General features: G+C 48.2%; 1 protein-coding gene across 1 annotated transcript in view; it reads right to left on the reverse strand.

The window, feature by feature from the left end:
• LOC122550471 (uncharacterized) overlaps positions 1 to 24,259 on the reverse strand; it is a 256,060-nt gene that overhangs the window by 135,118 nt on the left and 96,683 nt on the right. Inside the window, exons 5-6 of the mRNA XM_087987905.1 lie at positions 1,800 to 1,934; positions 177 to 221 (exon numbers count right to left, since the gene is read on the reverse strand). Coding sequence (XP_087844031.1) covers positions 177 to 221; positions 1,800 to 1,934 — 180 coding nt within the window. The remainder of the gene's footprint in view (positions 1 to 176; positions 222 to 1,799; positions 1,935 to 24,259) is intronic.

Here is a 24,259-nt window from a genome sequence, read left to right on the forward strand (position 1 = left end):
CCAATGAGACTAGGGTTTAAAGGGTTAAAGGATGAGGACAGTTGCAATCTCTTTGTTTATGTTCCTTTGAGTTTACACATTTCATCCAACAGATATGTTTAAAGGTCTAAAACGATCTCACAGGGTAACAGCAGGAGAGCTATTACAGAGAGCAGCCATTTTGACTGAGCACTTACTGGTATGCCATCATTGCCAGCAAATCCGGGCACTCCCATTGGTCCCTGTGTTAAAATGAGATGGAGAAGAAATCAGGTAAAGAATCTGGTCAATGCGGTTATAACTCACACAGTAGCAGTAACATGGACCAGGGTGGCTCTAGGGCTAGAAATAACAGCCAGAATCTCCCCCCAGTTTGGAATGCTCGATGTGGAATGCATGCTGGGATTGTCGGGTATGTTGGAGACAGGCAGGAGCTGGGAACGGAGACTGGAAAGGTGGGATGCCAGATCGCCAATCTTCTTCAGCGGCCAACACAATACAATGGGACCCTGGTGTTTGGGGAACACAGCTCTGCCAGTAGTCGCCCTCATGAACTCCCTGATGCCCTTTCCCAGTGGGTCAGTCCAGTCGATTAGACAGTATGACCCAGAGGTGGGAGGGCTGCCCCATTGACAGTGGGTGGGAAACAGGCAATCACTCAGAGCTTTGGTAAACCCTCCAAGATTACCCTGAAATGTATCATCCTATTGACGGGCGACCAGAAGAATTTCATCCAGGTGGAGTAAGCTGTGGGAAGGGCAGGAATTTGGGAAGATTACCATTTTTGCCTCATTGATTAAAGTCTGATAAATTCTGAGGAGCCTGGAAGGTGCCAGAATGTATCTGCCCTTCCCGATCCCAAATGGGGGCATACCTAGGTGATGGACCTTATCCTTAGCAGATCCCAAAGTGACGTACTCCAACTGAGCGGTTGAGAGTCCAAGTGAACCCTCAGGAAAAACTCCAAACAATCAACAGGTGTAGATCACAGTCCCCAGAGTATCCCGATTGACCCTGACAGGATCCCTTTAACCCGAATCAACGATCCCAGGAGCATCACTTTCATAACAGTGACTCCTCATGACATTGACCCTCGCCTGTCCCTTTAATCATTTGCCTGTTTAGTAAGTTCCTTTATTTCAGAGAGTGTCCCCTCACTCCCACCTTTGTTCTGCTGGATCTGGGGAGGGACTAGGAGTGTGAGGCTCTGCCTCTCTCAGGATTTTACTGAGATCGATGTTGTGCCTGCCACGACATCTCCAGGTTTTCACTAGAGTCAGCAAACCCAGCCTCACAAACTCTGCCTTCCATCTAATTGCTCTGGGAAACACCCGAGACATTTCCCACAGGTTCACAGCAATTTCTGGCTGCAACATGGATGAGCTATATTTGGATTGAAGATTTACAACGCTCCCCGCTGCTGTGAGCTTGTAGAAGGTCAAAATCACCTTGATGAAAGGTGATCGTTTCTCATCTCTGTTTCCTATGTTACGTTGGTGACTGAACTGAAACCAGGTGATAACGATTGGAGGGAATGATCATTGAGTTGAATGTGAAGCAACAGGTCCACAAAGCAAGTGACAATTACTCCTCCCTCACCCTCCCCAACACCACCCCCAGCCATGGCTAAATGGAAAATCAATCATTTCAAACACACAGCGAAATTTAGATTCAACTTCAACTTGATGGTGAGTTGATTTCAATAATTAATGAAAATTAGGAGAAGGTCCATTTAGTTAATGGCCTGATCTGGATGGATGTATTGAGCCCTCGAACTGTCCTGTTGCTTTGATCGGTGTAAATGATTGTTTTAGAGGAACCTTGTCTCCGGTTTGTCCAGTCGCTCCAGGTTTGCCACGATCACCTTTCGCTCCTTTATGTCCAGCAACTCCCTGTCGTCCCAGAGGCCCAGGGGGACCTTGTGGTCCCTGAGATCCTGGCGGACCCGGCCGGCCCTGGAATGAAAATTCATCCGTCAACAAATGGCAGGTCAACATACATTTTAAAGCAGGAACAACACAGGGAGACTCCGGATACAGTGTGACCCTGGGTACAGGGAGACTCGGATACAGTGTGACCCAAGGTACAGGGAGACTCCGGAAACAGTGTGACCCAAGGTACAGGGAGACTCGGATACAGTGTGACTCTAGGTACAGGGAGACTCCAATACAGTGTGACCCAAGGTACAGGGAGACTCGGATACAGTGAGACTCTAGATACAGGGAGACACAGATACAGTGTGACCCTAGGTACAGGGAGACACCAATACAGTGTGACCCAAGGTACAGGGAGACGCAGATACAGTATGAATCTAGGTACAGGGAGACTCAGATACAGTGTGTCCCTAGGTTCATGGAGACTCCGGATACAGTGTGACCCTCATTACAGGGAGACTCGGATACCATGTGACTCTAGGAACAGGAAGACTCCAGATACAGTATGACCCTTGGTACAGGGAGACACCAGATACAGTGTGACCCTAGGTACAGGGAGACTCCAGATAGAGTGTTTCCCTACGTATATTGAGACTCTGGATACAGTGTGACTCTACATACAGGGAGACTCTGGATACAGTGTGAATCTAGGTACAGGGAGACTCAGATACAGTGTGACTCTAGGTACAGGGAGACTCCAATACAGTGTGACCCTAGGTACAGGGAGACCCGGATACAGTGTAACCCAAGGTACAGGGAGACCCGGATACAGTGTGACTCTAGGTACAGGGAGACTCCAATACAGTGTGACCTAAGGTACAGGGAGACTCAGAAACAGTGTGACTCTATATACAGGGAGACACAGATACAGTGTGACTCTAGTACAGAGAGACTACAGATATAGTGTGACCTTAGGTACAGGGAGACTCCAGATACAGTGTGACCCAAGGTACAGGGAGACTCGGATACAGTGTGACCCTGGGTACAGGGAGACTCCGGAAACAGTGTGACCCATGGTACAGGGAGACTCGGATACAGTGTGACCCAAGGTACAGGGAGACTCAGATACAGTGTGACTCTAGGTACAGGGAGACTCCAATACAGTGTGACCCAAGGTACAGGGAGACTCGGATACAGTGAGACTCTAGATACAGGGAGACACAGATACAGTGTGACCCTAGGTACAGGGAGACACCAATACAGTGTGACCCAAGGTACAGGGAGACGCAGATACAGTATGAATCTAGGTACAGGGAGACTCAGATACAGTGTGTCCCTAGGTTCATGGAGACTCCGGATACAGTGTGACCCTCATTACAGGGAGACTCGGATACCATGTGACTCTAGGAACAGGAAGACTCCAGATACAGTATGACCCTTGGTACAGGGAGACACCAGATACAGTGTGACCCTAGGTACAGGGAGACTCCAGATAGAGTGTTTCCCTACGTATATTGAGACTCTGGATACAGTGTGACTCTACATACAGGGAGACTCTGGATACAGTGTGAATCTAGGTACAGGGAGACTCAGATACAGTGTGACTCTAGGTACAGGGAGACTCCAATACAGTGTGACCCTAGGTACAGGGAGACCCGGATACAGTGTAACCCAAGGTACAGGGAGACCCGGATACAGTGTGACTCTAGGTACAGGGAGACTCCAATACAGTGTGACCTAAGGTACAGGGAGACTCAGAAACAGTGTGACTCTAGATACAGGGAGACACAGATACAGTGTGACTCTAGTACAGAGAGACTACAGATATACTGTGACCTTAGGTACAGGGAGACTCCAGATACAGTGTGACCCAAGGTACAGGGAGACTCGGATACAGTGTGACCCAAGGTACAGGGAGACTCCGGAAACAGTGTGACCCAAGGTACAGGGAGACTCGGATACAGTGTGACCCAAGGTACAGGGAGACTCGGATACAGTGTGACTCTAGGTACAGGGAGACTCCAATACAGTGTGACCTAAGGTACAGGGAGACTCAGATACAGTGTGACTCTAGATACAGGGAGACACAGATACAGTGTGACTCTAGTACAGAGAGACTACAGATACAGTGTGACCTTAGGTACAGGGAGACTCCAGATACAGTGTGACCCAAGGTACAGGGAGACTCGGATACAGTGTGACACAAAGTACAGGGAGACTCGGATACAGTGTGACTCTAGGTAAAGGGAGACTCCAATACAGTGTGACCCAAGGTACAGGGAGACTCGGATACAGTGTGACTATAGATACAGGGAGACACAGATACAGTGTGACCCTAGGTACAGGGAGACCCGGATACAGTGAGACTCTAGATACAGGGAGACACAGATACAGTGTGACCCTAGGTACAGGGAGACACCAATACAGTGTGACCCAAGGTACAGGGAGACGCAGATACAGTATGAATCTAGGTACAGGGAGACTCAGATACAGTGTGTCCCTAGGTTCATGGAGACTCCGGATACAGTGTGACCCTCATTACAGGGAGACTCGGATACCATGTGACTCTAGGAACAGGAAGACTCCAGATACAGTATGACCCTTGGTACAGGGAGACACCAGATACAGTGTGACCCTAGGTACAGGGAGACTCCAGATAGAGTGTTTCCCTACGTATATTGTGACTCTGGATACAGTGTGACTCTACATACAGGGAGACTCTGGATACAGTGTGAATCTAGGTACAGGGAGACTCAGATACAGTGTGACTCTAGGTACAGGGAGACTCCAATACAGTGTGACCCTAGGTACAGGGAGACCCGGATACAGTGTAACCCAAGGTACAGGGAGACCCGGATACAGTGTGACTCTAGGTACAGGAAGACTCCAATACAGTGTGACCTATGGTACAGGGAGACTCAGAAACAGTGTGACTCTATATACAGGGAGACACAGATACAGTGTGACTCTAGTACAGAGAGACTACAGATATAGTGTGACCTTAGGTACAGGGAGACTCCAGATACAGTGTGACCCAAGGTACAGGGAGACTCGGATACAGTGTGACCCTGGGTACAGGGAGACTCCGGAAACAGTGTGACCCATGGTACAGGGAGACTCGGATACAGTGTGACCCAAGGTACAGGGAGACTCAGATACAGTGTGACTCTAGGTACAGGGAGACTCCAATACAGTGTGACCCAAGGTACAGGGAGACTCGGATACAGTGAGACTCTAGATACAGGGAGACACAGATACAGTGTGACCCTAGGTACAGGGAGACACCAATACAGTGTGACCCAAGGTACAGGGAGACGCAGATACAGTATGAATCTAGGTACAGGGAGACTCAGATACAGTGTGTCCCTAGGTTCATGGAGACTCCGGATACAGTGTGACCCTCATTACAGGGAGACTCGGATACCATGTGACTCTAGGAACAGGAAGACTCCAGATACAGTATGACCCTTGGTACAGGGAGACACCAGATACAGTGTGACCCTAGGTACAGGGAGACTCCAGATAGAGTGTTTCCCTACGTATATTGAGACTCTGGATACAGTGTGACTCTACATACAGGGAGACTCTGGATACAGTGTGAATCTAGGTACAGGGAGACTCAGATACAGTGTGACTCTAGGTACAGGGAGACTCCAATACAGTGTGACCCTAGGTACAGGGAGACCCGGATACAGTGTAACCCAAGGTACAGGGAGACCCGGATACAGTGTGACTCTAGGTACAGGGAGACTCCAATACAGTGTGACCTAAGGTACAGGGAGACTCAGAAACAGTGTGACTCTAGATACAGGGAGACACAGATACAGTGTGACTCTAGTACAGAGAGACTACAGATATACTGTGACCTTAGGTACAGGGAGACTCCAGATACAGTGTGACCCAAGGTACAGGGAGACTCGGATACAGTGTGACCCAAGGTACAGGGAGACTCCGGAAACAGTGTGACCCAAGGTACAGGGAGACTCGGATACAGTGTGACCCAAGGTACAGGGAGACTCGGATACAGTGTGACTCTAGGTACAGGGAGACTCCAATACAGTGTGACCCAAGGTACAGGGAGACTCGGATACAGTGAGACTCTAGATACAGGGAGACACAGATACAGTGTGACCCTCGGTACAGGGAGACACCAATACAGTGTGACCCAAGGTACAGGGAGACGCAGATACAGTATGAATCTAGGTACAGGGAGACTCAGATACAGTGTGTCCCTAGGTTCATGGAGACTCCGGATACAGTGTGACCCTCATTACAGGGAGACTCGGATACCATGTGACTCTAGGAACAGGAAGACTCCAGATACAGTATGACCCTTGGTACAGGGAGACACCAGATACAGTGTGAACCTTCGTACAGGAAGACTCCAGATACAGTGTGACCCTAGGTACAGGGAGACTGCAGATAGAGTGTTTCCCTACGTATATTGAGACTCTGGATACAGTGTGACTCTACATACAGGGAGACTCTGGATACAGTGTGAATCTAGGTACAGGGAGACTCAGATACAGTGTGACTCTAGGTACAGGGAGACTCCAATACAGTGTGACCCTAGGTACAGGGAGACCCGGATACAGTGTAACCCAAGGTACAGGGAGACCCGGATACAGTGTGACTCTAGGTACAGGGAGTCTCCAATACAGTGTGACCTAAGGTACAGGGAGACTCAGATACAGTGTGACTCTAGATACAGGGAGACACAGATACAGTGTGACTCTAGTACAGAGAGACTACAGATACAGTGTGACCTTAGGTACAGGGAGACTCCAGATACAGTGTAACCCAAGGTACAGGGAGACTCGGATACAGTGTGACACAAAGTACAGGGAGACTCGGATACAGTGTGACTCTAGGTAAAGGGAGACTCCAATACAGTGTGACCCAAGGTACAGGGAGACTCGGATACAGTGTGACTATAGATACAGGGAGACACAGATACAGTGTGACCCTAGGTACAGGGAGACCCGGATACAGTGAGACTCTAGATACAGGGAGACACAGATACAGTGTGACCCTAGGTACAGGGAGACACCAATACAGTGTGACCCAAGGTACAGGGAGACGCAGATACAGTATGAATCTAGGTACAGGGAGACTCAGATACAGTGTGTCCCTAGGTTCATGGAGACTCCGGATACAGTGTGACCCTCATTACAGGGAGACTCGGATACCATGTGACTCTAGGAACAGGAAGACTCCAGATACAGTATGACCCTTGGTACAGGGAGACACCAGATACAGTGTGACCCTAGGTACAGGGAGACTCCAGATAGAGTGTTTCCCTACGTATATTGTGACTCTGGATACAGTGTGACTCTACATACAGGGAGACTCTGGATACAGTGTGAATCTAGGTACAGGGAGACTCAGATACAGTGTGACTCTAGGTACAGGGAGACTCCAATACAGTGTGACCCTAGGTACAGGGAGACCCGGATACAGTGTAACCCAAGGTACAGGGAGACCCGGATACAGTGTGACTCTAGGTACAGGAAGACTCCAATACAGTGTGACCTAAGGTACAGGGAGACTCAGAAACAGTGTGACTCTATATACAGGGAGACACAGATACAGTGTGACTCTAGTACAGAGAGACTACAGATATAGTGTGACCTTAGGTACAGGGAGACTCCAGATACAGTGTGACCCAAGGTACAGGGAGACTCGGATACAGTGTGACCCTGGGTACAGGGAGACTCCGGAAACAGTGTGACCCATGGTACAGGGAGACTCGGATACAGTGTGACCCAAGGTACAGGGAGACTCAGATACAGTGTGACTCTAGGTACAGGGAGACTCCAATACAGTGTGACCCAAGGTACAGGGAGACTCGGATACAGTGAGACTCTAGATACAGGGAGACACAGATACAGTGTGACCCTAGGTACAGGGAGACACCAATACAGTGTGACCCAAGGTACAGGGAGACGCAGATACAGTATGAATCTAGGTACAGGGAGACTCAGATACAGTGTGTCCCTAGGTTCATGGAGACTCCGGATACAGTGTGACCCTCATTACAGGGAGACTCGGATACCATGTGACTCTAGGAACAGGAAGACTCCAGATACAGTATGACCCTTGGTACAGGGAGACACCAGATACAGTGTGACCCTAGGTACAGGGAGACTCCAGATAGAGTGTTTCCCTACGTATATTGAGACTCTGGATACAGTGTGACTCTACATACAGGGAGACTCTGGATACAGTGTGAATCTAGGTACAGGGAGACTCAGATACAGTGTGACTCTAGGTACAGGGAGACTCCAATACAGTGTGACCCTAGGTACAGGGAGACCCGGATACAGTGTAACCCAAGGTACAGGGAGACCCGGATACAGTGTGACTCTAGGTACAGGGAGACTCCAATACAGTGTGACCTAAGGTACAGGGAGACTCAGAAACAGTGTGACTCTAGATACAGGGAGACACAGATACAGTGTGACTCTAGTACAGAGAGACTACAGATATACTGTGACCTTAGGTACAGGGAGACTCCAGATACAGTGTGACCCAAGGTACAGGGAGACTCGGATACAGTGTGACCCAAGGTACAGGGAGACTCCGGAAACAGTGTGACCCAAGGTACAGGGAGACTCGGATACAGTGTGACCCAAGGTACAGGGAGACTCGGATACAGTGTGACTCTAGGTACAGGGAGACTCCAATACAGTGTGACCCAAGGTACAGGGAGACTCGGATACAGTGAGACTCTAGATACAGGGAGACACAGATACAGTGTGACCCTCGGTACAGGGAGACACCAATACAGTGTGACCCAAGGTACAGGGAGACGCAGATACAGTATGAATCTAGGTACAGGGAGACTCAGATACAGTGTGTCCCTAGGTTCATGGAGACTCCGGATACAGTGTGACCCTCATTACAGGGAGACTCGGATACCATGTGACTCTAGGAACAGGAAGACTCCAGATACAGTATGACCCTTGGTACAGGGAGACACCAGATACAGTGTGAACCTTCGTACAGGAAGACTCCAGATACATTGTGACCCTAGGTACAGGGAGACTGCAGATAGAGTGTTTCCCTACGTATATTGAGACTCTGGATACAGTGTGACTCTACATACAGGGAGACTCTGGATACAGTGTGAATCTAGGTACAGGGAGACTCAGATACAGTGTGACTCTAGGTACAGGGAGACTCCAATACAGTGTGACCCTAGGTACAGGGAGACCCGGATACAGTGTAACCCAAGGTACAGGGAGACCCGGATACAGTGTGACTCTAGGTACAGGGAGACTCCAATACAGTGTGACCTAAGGTACAGGGAGACTCAGATACAGTGTGACTCTAGATACAGGGAGACACAGATACAGTGTGACTCTAGTACAGAGAGACTACAGATACAGTGTGACCTTAGGTACAGGGAGACTCCAGATACAGTGTAACCCAAGGTACAGGGAGACTCGGATACAGTGTGACCCTGGGTACAGGGAGACTCCGGAAACAGTGTGACCCATGGTACAGGGAGACTCGGATACAGTGTGACCCAAGGTACAGGGAGACTCAGATACAGTGTGACTCTAGGTACAGGGAGACTCCAATACAGTGTGACCCAAGGTACAGGGAGACTCGGATACAGTGTGACACAAAGTACAGGGAGACTCGGATACAGTGTGACTCTAGGTAAAGGGAGACTCCAATACAGTGTGACCCAAGGTACAGGGAGACTCGGATACAGTGTGACTATAGATACAGGGAGACACAGATACAGTGTGACCCTAGGTACAGGGAGACCCGGATACAGTGAGACTCTAGATACAGGGAGACACAGATACAGTGTGACCCTAGGTACAGGGAGACACCAATACAGTGTGACCCAAGGTACAGGGAGACGCAGATACAGTATGAATCTAGGTACAGGGAGACTCAGATACAGTGTGTCCCTAGGTTCATGGAGACTCCGGATACAGTGTGACCCTCATTACAGGGAGACTCGGATACCATGTGACTCTAGGAACAGGAAGACTCCAGATACAGTATGACCCTTGGTACAGGGAGACACCAGATACAGTGTGACCCTAGGTACAGGGAGACTCCAGATAGAGTGTTTCCCTACGTATATTGTGACTCTGGATACAGTGTGACTCTACATACAGGGAGACTCTGGATACAGTGTGAATCTAGGTACAGGGAGACTCAGATACAGTGTGACTCTAGGTACAGGGAGACTCCAATACAGTGTGACCCTAGGTACAGGGAGACCCGGATACAGTGTAACCCAAGGTACAGGGAGACCCGGATACAGTGTGACTCTAGGTACAGGGAGACTCCAATACAGTGTGACCTAAGGTACAGGGAGACTCAGAAACAGTGTGACTCTATATACAGGGAGACACAGATACAGTGTGACTCTAGTACAGAGAGACTACAGATATAGTGTGACCTTAGGTACAGGGAGACTCCAGATACAGTGTGACCCAAGGTACAGGGAGACTCGGATACAGTGTGACCCAAGGTACAGGGAGACTCCGGAAACAGTGTGACCCATGGTACAGGGAGACTCGGATACAGTGTGACCCAAGGTACAGGGAGACTTGGATACAGTGTGACTCTAGGTACAGGGAGACTCCAATACAGTGTGACCCAAGGTACAGGGAGACTCGGATACAGTGAGACTCTAGATACAGGGAGACACAGATACAGTGTGACCCTAGGTACAGGGAGACCCGGATACAGTGTGACCCAAGGTACAGGGAGACGCGGATACAGTATGAATCTAGGTACAGGGAGACTCAGATACAGTGTGTCCCTAGGTTCATGGAGACTCCGGATACAGTGTGACCCTCATTACAGGGAGACTCGGATACCATGTGACTCTAGGAACAGGAAGACTCCAGATACAGTATGACCCTTGGTACAGGGAGACACCAGATACAGTGTGAACCTTGGTACAGGAAGACTCCAGATACAGTGTGACCCTAGGTACAGGGAGACTGCAGATAGAGTGTTTCCCTACGTATATTGAGACTCTGGATACAGTGTGACTCTACATACAGGGAGACTCTGGATACAGTGTGAATCTAGGTACAGGGAGACTCAGATACAGTGTGACTCTAGGTACAGGGAGACTCCAATACAGTGTGACCCTAGGTACAGGGAGACCTGGATACAGTGTAACCCAAGGTACAGGGAGACCCGGATACAGTGTGACTCTAGGTACAGGGAGACTCCAATACAGTGTGACCTAAGGTACAGGGAGACTCAGATACAGTGTGACTCTAGATACAGGGAGACACAGATACAGTGTGACTCTAGTACAGAGAGACTACAGATACAGTGTGACTATAGTACAGAGAGACTACAGATACAGTGTGACCTTAGGTACAGGGAGACTCCAGATACAGTGTGACCCAAGGTACAGGGAGACTCGGATACAGTGTGACACAAGGTACAGGGAGACTCGGATACAGTGTGACTCTAGGTAAAGGGAGACTCCAATACAGTGTGACCCAAGGTACAGGGAGACTCGGATACAGTGTGACTATAGATACAGGGAGACACAGATACAGTGTGACCCGAGGTACAGGGAGACCCGGATACAATGAGACTCTAGATACAAGGAGACACAGATACAGTGTGACCCTAGGTACAGGGAGACACCAATACAGTGTGACCCAAGGTACAGGGAGACGCAGATACAGTATGAATCTAGGTACAGGGAGACTCAGATACAGTGTGTCCCTAGGTTCATGGAGACTCCGGATACAGTGTGACCCTCATTACAGGGAGACTCGGATACCATGTGACTCTAGGAACAGGAAGACTCCAGATACAGTATGACCCTTGGTACAGGGAGACACCAGATACAGTGTGACCCTAGGTACAGGGAGACTCCAGATAGAGTGTTTCCCTACGTATATTGTGACTCTGGATACAGTGTGACTCTACATACAGGGAGACTCTGGATACAGTGTGAATCTAGGTACAGGGAGACTCAGATACAGTGTGACTCTAGGTACAGGGAGACTCCAATACAGTGTGACCCTAGGTACAGGGAGACCCGGATACAGTGTAACCCAAGGTACAGGGAGACCCGGATACAGTGTGACTCTAGGTACAGGGAGACTCCAATACAGTGTGACCTAAGGTACAGGGAGACTCAGAAACAGTGTGACTCTATATACAGGGAGACACAGATACAGTGTGACTCTAGTACAGAGAGACTACAGATATAGTGTGACCTTAGGTACAGGGAGACTCCAGATACAGTGTGACCCAAGGTACAGGGAGACTCGGATACAGTGTGACCCAAGGTACAGGGAGACTCCGGAAACAGTGTGACCCATGGTACAGGGAGACTCGGATACAGTGTGACCCAAGGTACAGGGAGACTTGGATACAGTGTGACTCTAGGTACAGGGAGACTCCAATACAGTGTGACCCAAGGTACAGGGAGACTCGGATACAGTGAGACTCTAGATACAGGGAGACACAGATACAGTGTGACCCTAGGTACAGGGAGACACCAATACAGTGTGACCCAAGGTACAGGGAGACGCGGATACAGTATGAATCTAGGTAAAGGGAGACTCAGATACAGTGTGTCCCTAGGTTCATGGAGACTCCGGATACAGTGTGACCCTCATTACAGGGAGACTCGGATACCATGTGACTCTAGGAACAGGAAGACTCCAGATACAGTATGACCCTTGGTTCAGGGAGACACCAGATACAGTGTGAACCTTGGTACAGGGAGACTCCAGATACAGTGTGACCCTAGGTACAGGGAGACTCCAGATAGAGTGTTTCCCTATGTATATTGAGACTCTGGATACAGTGTGGCTCTACATACAGGGAGACTCTGGATACAGTGTGAATCTAGGTACAGGGAGACTCAGATACAGTGTGACTCTAGGTACAGGGAGACTCCAATACAGTGTGACCCTAGGTACAGGGAGACCTGGATACAGTGTAACCCAAGGTACAGGGAGACCCGGATACAGTGTGACTCTAGGTACAGGGAGACTCCAATACAGTGTGACCTAAGGTACAGGGAGACTCAGATACAGTGTGACTCTAGATACAGGGAGACACAGATACAGTGTGACTCTAGTACAGAGAGACTACAGATACAGTGTGACCTTAGGCACAGGGAGACTCCAGATACAGTGTGACCCAAGGTACAGGGAGACTCGGATACAGTGTGACCCAAGGTACAGGGAGACTCGGATACAGTGTGACTCTAGGTAAAGGGAGACTCCAATACAGTGTGACCCAAGGTACAGGGAGACTCGGATACAGTGTGACTATAGATACAGGGAGACACAGATACAGTGTGACCCTAGGTACAGGGAGACCCGGGTACACTGTGACCCAAGGTACAGGGAGACTCGGATGCAGTATGAATCTAGGTACAGGGAGACTCAGATACAGTGTGTCCCTAGGTTCTGGGAGACTCCGGATACAGTGTGACCCTCGTTACAGGGAGACTCGGATACCATGTGACTCTAGGTACAGGGAGACTCCAGATACAGTGTGACCCTTGGTACAGGGAGACTCCAGATACAGTGTGACCCCAGGGACAGGGAGACTCCAGATACAGTGTGACTCGAGGTACAGGGAGACTCCAATACAGCATGATGCTAGGTACAGGGAGACTCAGATACAGTGTGTCCCTAGGTACAGGGAGACTCCGGATACAGTGTGACCCTCGTTACAGGGAGACTCGGATACCATGTGACTCAAGGTACAGGGAGATTCCAGATGCAGTGTGACCCTTGGTACAGGGAGACTCCAGATACAGTGTGACCCTAGGTACAGGGAGACTCCAGATACAGTGTGTCCCTACATATACTGAGACTCTGGATACAGTGTGACTCTACATAGAGGGAGACTCTGGATACAGTGTGAATCTAGGTACAGGGAGACTCAGATACAGTGTGACTCTAGGTACAGGGAGACTCCAATACAGTGTGACCCTAGGTACAGGGAGACTCCAATACAGTGTGAATCTAGGTACAGGGAGACTCTGGATACAGTGTGACTCTAGTACAGAGAGACTCCGGATACAGTGTGACCTTAGGTACAGGGAGACTCCGGATACAGTGTGACCCAAGGTACAGGGAGACCCGGATACAGTGTAACTCTAGGTACAGGGAGACTCCAATACAGTGTGACCCAAGGTACAGAGAGACTCTGGATACAGTGTGACCTTAGGTACAGGGAGACTCCGGATACAGTGTGACCCAAGGTACAGGAAGACCCGGATACAGTGTGACTCTAGGTACAGGGAGACTCCAATACAGTGTGACCCAAGGTACAGGGGGACTCGGATACAGTGTGACTCTAGGTACAGGGAGACTCTGGACACAGTGTGACTCTAGTACAGAGAGACTCCGGATACAGTGTGACCTTAGGTACAGGGAGACTCCGGATACAGTGTGCCCCAAGGTATAGGGAGACTCGGATACAGTGTGACCCAAGGTACAGGGAGACTCCGGCTACAGTGTGACCCAAGGTACAGGGAGCCTCCGGATACAGTGTGAATCTAGGTACAGGGAGACTCGGATACAGTGTGACTCTAGTACAGAGAGACTCCAGATACAGTGTGACCTTAGGTACAGGGAGACTCTGGATACAGTGTGACCCAAGGTACAGGGAGACTCGGATACAGTGTGACCCAAGGTACAGGGAGACCCAGATACAGTGTGACCGAAGGTACAGAGAGACTCGGATACAGTATGAATCTAGGTACAGGGAGACTCCAGATACAGTGTGACCCAAGGTACAGGGAGACTCGGATACAGTATGAATCTAGGTACAGGGAGACTCTGGATACAGTGTGAACCAAGGTACAGGGAGACTCGGATACAGTGTGACTCTAGTACAGAGAGATTCCAGATACAGTGTGACCTTAGGTACAGGGAGACTCCGGATACAGTGTGACCCACGGTACAGGGAGGCACAGATACTGTGTGACCCTAGGTACAGGGAGACCCGGATACAGTGTGACCCAAGGTACAGGGAGACTCGGACACAGTATGAATCTAGGTACAGGGAGACTCCAGATACAGTGTGTCCCTAGGTTCATGGAACTCCAGATACAGTGTGACCCTAGGTACAGGGAGAATCCAGATACAGTGTGACTCTAGGTACAGGGAGACTCGGATACAGTATGAATTGAGGTACAGGGAGACTCAGATACTGTGTGTCCCTAGGTACAGGGAGACTCCGGATACAGTGTGACCCTCATTACAGGGACACTCGGATACCATGTGACTCTAGATACAGGGAGATTCCAGATACAGTGTGTCCCTAGGTTCATGGAGACTCCAGATACAGTGTGACCCTAGGTTCAGGGAGACTCCAGATACAGTGTGACTCTAGGTACAGGGAGACTCCAATACAGCATGATGCTAGGTACAGGGAGACTCAGATACAGTGTGTCCCTAGGTACAGGGAGACTCCGGGTACAGTGTGACCCTCATTACAGGGACACTCGGATACCATGTGACTCAAGGTACAGGGAGATTCCAGATACAGTGTGACCCTTGGTACAGGGAGATTCCAGATACAGTGTGACCCTAGGTACAGGGAGACTCCAGATACAGTGTGTCCCTACATATATTGAGACTCTGGATACAGTGTGACTCTACATACAGGGAGACTCTGGATACAGTGTGAATCTAGGTACAGGGAGACTCAGATACAGTGTGACTCTAGGTACAGGGAGACTCCAATACAGTGTGAATCTAGGTACAGGGAGACTCTGGATACAGTGTGCCTCTAGTACAGAGAGACTCCGGATACAGTGTGACCTTAGGTACAGGGAGACTCCGGATACAGTGTGACCCAAGGTACAGGGAGACACGGATACAGTGTAACTCTAGGTACAGGGAGACTCCAATACAGTGTGACCCAAGGTATAGGGAGACTCAGATACAGTGTGACTCTAGTACAGAGAGACTCCGGATACAGTGTGACCTTAGGTACAGGGAGACTCCGGATACAGTGTGACCCAAGGTACAGGGAGACTCGGATACAGTGTAACCCAAGGTACAGGGAGACTCGGATACAGTGTGACTCTAGGTACAGGGAGACTCCAATACAGTGTGACCCAAGGTACAGGGAGACTCGGATACAGTGAGACTCTAGATACAGGGAGACACAGATACAGTGTGACCCTAGGTACAGGGAGACACCAATACAGTGTGACCCAAGGTACAGGGAGACGCGGATACAGTATGAATCTAGGTACAGGGAGACTCCAGATACAGTGTGTCCCTAGGTTCTGGGAGACTCCGGATACAGTGTGACTCTCGTTACAGGGACACTCGGATACCATGTGACTCTAGTTACAGAGAGACTCCAGATACAGTGTGACCCTTGGTACAAGGAGACTCCAGATACAATGTGACCCTAGGTACAGGGAGACTCCAGATACAGTGTGACTCTAGGTACAGGGAGACTCCAATACAGCATGATGCTAGGTACAGGGAGACTCAGATACAGTGTGTCCCTAGGTACAGGGAGACTCCGGATACAGTGTGACCCTCGTTACAGGGAGACTCGGATACCATGTGACTCTAGGTACAGGGAGATTCCAGATACAGTGTGACCCTTGGTACAGGGAGACTCCAATACAGTGTGAATCTAGGTACAGGGAGACTCTGGATGCAGTGTGACTCTAGTACAGAGACACTCCGGATACAGTGTGACCTTAGGTACAGGGAGACTCCAGATACAGTGTGACCCAAGGTACAGGGAGATTCGGATACAGGGTGACCCAAGGTACAGGGAGACTCGGATACAGTGTAACTCTAGGTACAGGGAGACTCCAATACAGTGTGACCCTAGCTACAGGGAGACTCCAGATACAGTGTGTCCCTACATATATTGAGACTCTGGATACGGTGTGTCTCTAGATACAGGGAGACTCTGGATACAGTGTGATTCTAGGTACAAAGAGACTCCGTCTACAGTGTGACCCTAGGTACAGGGAGACTTCGGATAGTGTGACCCTAGATACAGAGAGACTCAGATACAGTGTGACTCTCGGTACAGGAAGACGCGGATACAGTGTGACTCTAGGTACAGGGATACTCCAACACAGTGTGACCCTAGGTACAGGGAGACTCGGATACAGTGTGAATCTAGGTACAGGCAGACTCTGGATACAGTGTGCCTCTAGTACAGAGAGACTCCGGATACAGTGTGACCTTGGATACAGGGAGACTCCAGATACAGTGTGACCCAAGGTACAGGGAGACTCGGATACAGGGTGACCCAAGGTACAGGGAGACTCTGATACAGTGTGACTCTAGGTACAGGGAGACTCCAATACAGTGTGACCCTAGGTACAGGGAGACTCCAATACAGTATGAATCTAGGTACAGGGAGACTCAGATACATGTGACTCTAGGTACAGGGAGACTCGGATACAGTGTGACGCTAGGTACAGGGAGACTCAGATACAGTGTGACTCTAGGTACAGGGAGACTCAGATACAGTGTGACTCTAGGTACAGGGAGACTACAGATACAGTGTGATCCTAGGTACAGGAGCTTCCAGATACAGTGTGTCCCTAGGTACAGGGGGACTCTGGATACAGTGTGACCATAGGTACAGGGAGACTCCGGATACAGTGTGAATCTAGGTACAGTGAGACTCAGATACGATGTGACCCTAGGTACAGGGAGACTCCAATACGGTGTGAATCTAGGTACAGGAAGACTCTGGATACAGTGTGACTCTAGGTACAGGGAGACTCCAATATAGTGTGACCCAAGGTACAGGGAGACTCGGATACAGTGTGACTATAGGTACTGGGAGACTCAGATACAGTGTGACTCTAGATACAGGGTGACTCCGGATGCAGTGTGACCCTCGGTAGTGGGAGACTATGGATACAGTGTGACCCTAGGTACAGGGAGACTCCAGGTACAGTGTGACCCTAGGTACAGGCAGACTCCAGATACAGTGTGACCCTAGGTACAGGGAGACTCTGGATACAGTGTGACTCTAGGTACAGAGAGACTCCAGATACAGTGTGACCCTAGGTACAAGGAGGCTCTAGATACATTGTGACTTGTGGTACAGGGAGACTCCGATGTTTGGGGTTACTGGGTAATGGTGTGTCAGCCTTCAGGTGGTGTCATTTGGGGCAGGTCAATGCTTGTTCAGATGCTGAGCTTAATAGTCACAGAGATGTGCAGGTTGGGTGGATTGGATATGCTACATGCACAGTTTCAGAAGGGGGTAGCTACTGGGTGTGATGTTCTTTGGAGGTTTGGTGCAGAATAGATTGGCCCAATTTCCTCTATCCACACTGCAGGGATTCTATGATTCTTTGACTTTGTATAGCATGGACAGGTAAATGGCAGTTCTTCCCAAACATTTTGCAGTACATTTCTCACCTTGAAAACTGCTGCTTTCAGTAACTGTATCCAATAGTGCCAGACACAGGGAAATTATCCTAAGAAATTTTAGCTTTTCAGCAATTCCTATGGAGTCAGGTACATTGGGATGTCTGCTTGGTCCCTGCATGAATCTGCAGTCAACCCTGCAGTAACTGGTTTCCGTGCTATCGGAAGGATGTTGCAAAACCTGAAAGGGTTCAGAAAAGATTTACAAGGATGTTGCCAAGGTTGGAGGGTTTGAGCTATAGGGAGAGGCTGAACAGGCTGGGGCTGTTTTCCCTGGAGCGTCAGAGGTAGAGATTTATAAAATTATGAGGGGCATGGATAGGGTGAATAGACAAGGTCTTTTCCCTGGGGTGGGGGAGTCCAGAACTAAAGGGCATAGGTTTAGGGTGAGAGGGGAAAGATTTAAAAGGGACCTAAGGAGCAACGTTTTCACTCAGAGGGTGGTACGTGTGTGGAATGAGCTGCCAAAGAAAGTGGTGGAGGCTGGTACAATTGCAACATTTAAAAGGCATCTGGATGGGTATATGAATAGGAAGAGTTTAGAGGGCTATGGGTCAAGTGCTGGCAAATGGCTAGATTAGGTTGGGATATCTGGTCAGCATGGACAAGTTAGACCGAATGGTCTGTTCCTGTGCTGTACATCTCTATGATTCTATTAACAACAATCACTATCAGGCCAGTGGAATTTCAGGACCATTATCTTATTACGTGGCAAGGTTTCAGATTTGTCTGATTAGAGTTTCTAGACTGAGGGCTGTTTTGTGCAACAGAATTGAGAATTCTTTTGCAAAACATAAAATGTTTAAAGAACCTTAAGCGAGATGATGCATTTCTTCATTTGATACTTTTGGAAACCTGGCTGCAATTCATAGTAATTCCACAAGATGGCAGTGGCATCCAGTATGATTAAAATGAGCCAAGTATAGGATCTGAGATTTTCCCAGCACAGGGAATACTACAGAGCGATCGGCACGTTCCTTTTACATTCTCTTGCTCTTCTGTTACTAGTGCTACGGAAGCCCCTTAGTTCCACCTCCACATTACACATTCTGAATGGCAACAGCTACAGTTCAGTAACATTTTAACTATGGTCAGAAGTCACACAACATCAGGTTATAGTCCGACAGGTTTATTGGAAATCAGAAGCTTTCAGCGCGCTGCTCCTTGGTCAAGTGAAATGAAGGGAAGTGCACAGGCATAGAGTTGATAGGCAAAGAGATAATGGCAAGCTCTGCAGAAACCTGATGCCTGTGATGATATGTATGATCTTCCTGCCATTATCTCTTTGCCTATAAACTCTGTGATCATGATTTGGAGATGCCGGTGTTGGACTGGGGTGTACAAAGTTAAAAATCACACAACACCTGGTTATAGTCCAACAGGTTTAATTGGAAGCACACTAGCTTTCGGAGAGACGCTCCTTCACTATCACCTGATGAAGGAATGTCGCTCCGAAAGCTAGTGTGCTTCCAATTAAACCTGTTGGACTATAACCTGGTGTTGTGTGATTTTAAACTCTGTGATCTGGAGGAGCCTGGGGTGGACAAACTCAGAAGTCACAACACCAAGTTACAGTCCAACAGGTTTATTTGGAAGCACTGGCTTTCAGAGCGCTGCTCCTTCATCAGGTAGCTGTGGGACAGGATCATAAAATTCTGTGTCTTATGATCTTATCCCACAGCTGCCTGATGAAGGAGCAATGCTCCGAAAGCTAGTGCTTCCCAATAAACCTGTCAGACTGTAACCTGGTGTCGTGTGACTTCTGACTTTGTCCATCCCAGTCCAACATCGGCACCTTCACATCATTTTACCACAGAGTCAGTAGGTCTTGGAGTTCAAGTCCTAGGCTGACATTCGAATGCACTACTGGGGTAGTGCTGCATTGCCTGGGGAAGGGTACTCAAGGGAGTGCATCACTGTTGGAGGTCAGTACTAGGGAATTCATGGAGAGATAACAGAATCACCCAACCTTTGAGGTGCATAAAGAGGCCATTCAGCCCATTGAGTCTGCACCAGCTCTATTATCTAATCTGCTTCTAATACCTAGCACCAATCTCCAGCCTTTTCCACATATTCCTGTACACCACTTCTATCCAAATAACCATCTATTGAATGTCTCAATTGAACCACATTTCCAGGTCCTGTATTCCACACTCTCATTACTCTCTGTGTGAAACTGTTTCTTTCTCACATGATCCTTGCTGCATTCGCACATCACTTTAACTCACTTGTTGATACTTTTACAGTTGGAAACATATTCTCCTGAGCTACTCTGTCCAGCCTGCTCATGGTTTTCAAAATCTCTATCAAGTCTCCCCTCAGCTTTCATCTCTCGAAGGAGGAACCCCCCAAATTCTTAAATCGATCTTCATAACTGAAGTGTCTCATCTCAGGAAATCATTCTTGGAAATCATGTCCATAGAGTCATAGAGATGTACAGCACAGAAACAGACCCTTCGGTCCAACTTATCCATGCCAACCAGATATCCCAACCCAATTTAGTTCCATTTGCCAGCAGCCGACCCATATCCCTCCAAACCCTTCCTGATGCCTTTTAAATGCTGTAATTGTACCAGCCTCCACCACTTCCTCTGGCAGCTCATTCCATATACGCACCGCCCTCTGTGTGAAAAAGTTGCCACTTAGGTCCCTTATTTATATCTTTCCTATCTCATCTTAAATCTATGCCCTCTAGTTCTGGACTCCCCCATCACAGGGAAAAGACTTTGTCCATTTATCCTATCCATGCCCCTCATGATTTTGTACACCTCTATGAGCCTCCAAAGTATTCACAGCTTTCCAATAACGTAGCATCCACATTAAACGTAATACTCTAGCTGAGGGCTAAGAAGTATCAGGTGCAAGTACAAGATTAACTCCCTGCTCTTGTATGCCCTAATTAATAAAGCTGAGGACACTGTCTGCTCTTTTTACTGCTCTCTCCACCTGTAATACTACCTTCAATGATGTTTGCACATACGCAGCCAGGTCCCTCCCCTCCTGAACCCTCTTCAATAATGTCTCCCCTGTTTTATATTGTTTTTCAATTTCCTTCCGACCAAACTGCATTGCATCCCACTTCTCTGCATTGAACTTCATCTGCTACCTCTCCATCCACTCCACCAACTTCAATGACCTTTTGGAGTCACTGTCCTTCTCACAGTTTACAATTCGTCCAAGTTTATTCATAGAATCATAGAGTCCCCACAGTGTGGAAACAGGCACTTTGGCCCACCAACTCTACACCGACCCTCCGAAGAGTAACCCACCCAGACCCAATCCCCTATTACTCTACATTTCCCCTGACTAATGGGCGGCATGGTAGCACAGTGGTTAGCACTGCTACCTCACAGCGCCAGAGACCCGGGTTCCATTCCCACCTCAGGCAACTGACTGTGTGGAGTTTGCACATTCTCCCCGTGTCTGCGTGGGTTTGCTCCCACAGTCCAAAGATGTGCAGGTTAGGTACTTGGCCATGCTAAATTGCCCATAGTGTTCGGTGAAGGGTAAATGTACGGGAATGGGTGTGGGTGGGTTGCGCTTCAGCGGGTCGGTGTGGACTTGTTGGACCGAATTGTTTGCTTCCACACTGTAATCTAATCTAATGCATCTAACCCACACATCCCTGGACACTATAGGCAATTTAATACAGCCAAATCACCTAACCTGCACATCTTTGGACTGTGAGGGGAAACTGAAGGAAACCCACGCAGACACAGGGTGAATGTGCAAACTCCACACAGGCAGTTGTCACAGGCTGGATTTGAACCTGGGTCCCTGGTGCTGTGAGGCAGCAGTGCTAACCACTGTGTCATTTAGCGTCATCCACAAACCTGAAAATGGTCCTCTTTACATTAGCTGCTAGTCTCTTCCCAAAGCTTCTCTTTGCTTCACTTGTTTGCTTTTTAACCTCTCTCCAAAATCTTTGGCATTCCTATTGATTCTCAGTTATATCTTCTGCCATTAGTCAAAACGAATGACTTCTTTTTCATGACTGATATTTGTTTCGAGGAGAAAAGTTGAGTCTATAATTTGAAAGAGAGGGAGATTGCAACTGAGTAAGAATTCTCTTCGCGATCACTGCCTGTTGTTCTCATTGAGCGAGCAGGCAGGAGATTTACCAGGCCGCAGGACATGAGGTCTGTTTACCAGAATGGCTCGTAACACTGAGCTAGGACAAGATTTCAAATCTCCAAAACCAACACATAGAAAAATCTGTCCTTTAAATGTTCACTGTCTAAGTCTACCCTGGATAATTATTTTTCCAACCTTCTGCATTTGAAAGTCTGTTTTTCCCAGATGATGTGGTGAACGAAGAACAGGAAGGAGAATTTATGCTGATTCAGGCCAAGGCTATGAGTTCTGAAAGATTAAAATTTTTCTGGATGTTTTATATGGAGAGAGGATGTTAAGGAAATCAGCTCAGAATGCAGCATTTCCTACAGCTCCTGGTCAATGAATACTACCATTAGCAGAGAGATTAGCCTACACAGAATTGTGACAGGTACACAGCACAGAAACAGCCAACCAATCCATTTATACTTCACCCAATCTCTCATCTTTCTTCGTCGAAGCTTATCATCTATCCCCTTCTTCCTTATACATTCATCTAGTTTCTCCTTAAATTCTGGGTGAAGTCTTTTTTTCTGAATTCCTGGATTTTTTGGTGTTTTTTGTTTTATGTTGGTTGTCTGTATGCCCGCTATTCCCACAACAGGAGACATCCTTTCGCTACCCAGTCTATCAAAACCTTGCATAATTTTAAGGACCTCTATCAGTTCTCCCCTCAACCTACTTTATTCGAGTGAGAGTCAGTTTGTGGATCATTTCCAGATACGTAAACCCATGATATCATCTGGTTACATCTCCTGTTCAGTGCCTATATACCCTATTATTTAATAATATAGACCAGAATGACATGCACTACTCCAAGTATAGTCTAAACAAGGCTTGATACATTGAAATAACTACCCTGACCTGGGGTATTATTGGCCATGAGTAGTTTCAGGAGAAAGTGAGAACTGCAGATGCTAGAGATCAGAATCGAGATTGTAGCGCTGGAAAAGCACAGCAGGTCAGGCAGCATCTGAGAAGCAGGAGAATTGCCGTTTCGATCATTAGCCCTCATTCGTGATTCTCCTGCTCCTCGGATGTTGCCTGACCTGCTGTGCTTTTCCAGCACCACACTCTTGACCTGAGTAGTTTCAGTGGAATACTGGGGACATCTTGTTACTCAGGAGCCCGGGAAACTGGGCAGAGAACACGCATCAAGCAACGAGTAACAATCTGAAGAGAAACCCAGAATAAAACTCCAATCTGGGGCAGTGGCAGAGGGAACAGAGTTCTGGAACAAACCAATGTTCCCTGCGAGAGGATTTCACTGATGGGACTGTCTATGTATTTCATTCGGTAATATGAACCATCTGTGCCCGCTATTTCACAAAAAAAACTTGCAGCAGCAGTGAGCTGTAAAGTTAATTTCAGGAAAAACGATGTTAATGCCAGGGATTACAGGAGGTGTTTCTTATGTGAGTATTGTAGCCAAGAGTGTGTTGCCATTACTTTGTGAAACAACAAGTCAAGTGTGTTGAAATCTCTGTAAGGAAACTACTGGTACAGATGTGAAATTGAAATTAGTGAATGAAATTCCAGGTAAGTTGCTTTCCTGTGGGATTTCTCTGGGCATATTGTGGGAATATGGATTCTAACAGCACACTGTAGAACTTCTACAAATAAACCTCACGTTCCCCGGAGAACTGGGAGAAACCCATCCTCTCTAAAAGTTACAAACCCACCACCTGGATGACTGCCAGTCCATGTTCCTTTTCCAGTTTGTTTCATTGCTTACAGCTGCAAACTAGAGGGAATGTGGAGTAAATAAAGCAGCAGGAATTGTGCAGAACATAGGGAGGGTTAATAAACATCACATCTACACTGCGGGAACTCTACAAAGTGCCCCTGGTGCCAAACTTGCCAACACACTTCAGCGTCCAAATC

The sequence above is a fragment of the Chiloscyllium plagiosum genome, unplaced genomic scaffold, assembly GCF_037043375.1.
Source record: "Chiloscyllium plagiosum isolate Xiang-an unplaced genomic scaffold, Cpla_swu_hap1 HiC_scaffold_6, whole genome shotgun sequence".
NCBI classification, from domain to species: domain Eukaryota; kingdom Metazoa; phylum Chordata; class Chondrichthyes; order Orectolobiformes; family Hemiscylliidae; genus Chiloscyllium; species Chiloscyllium plagiosum.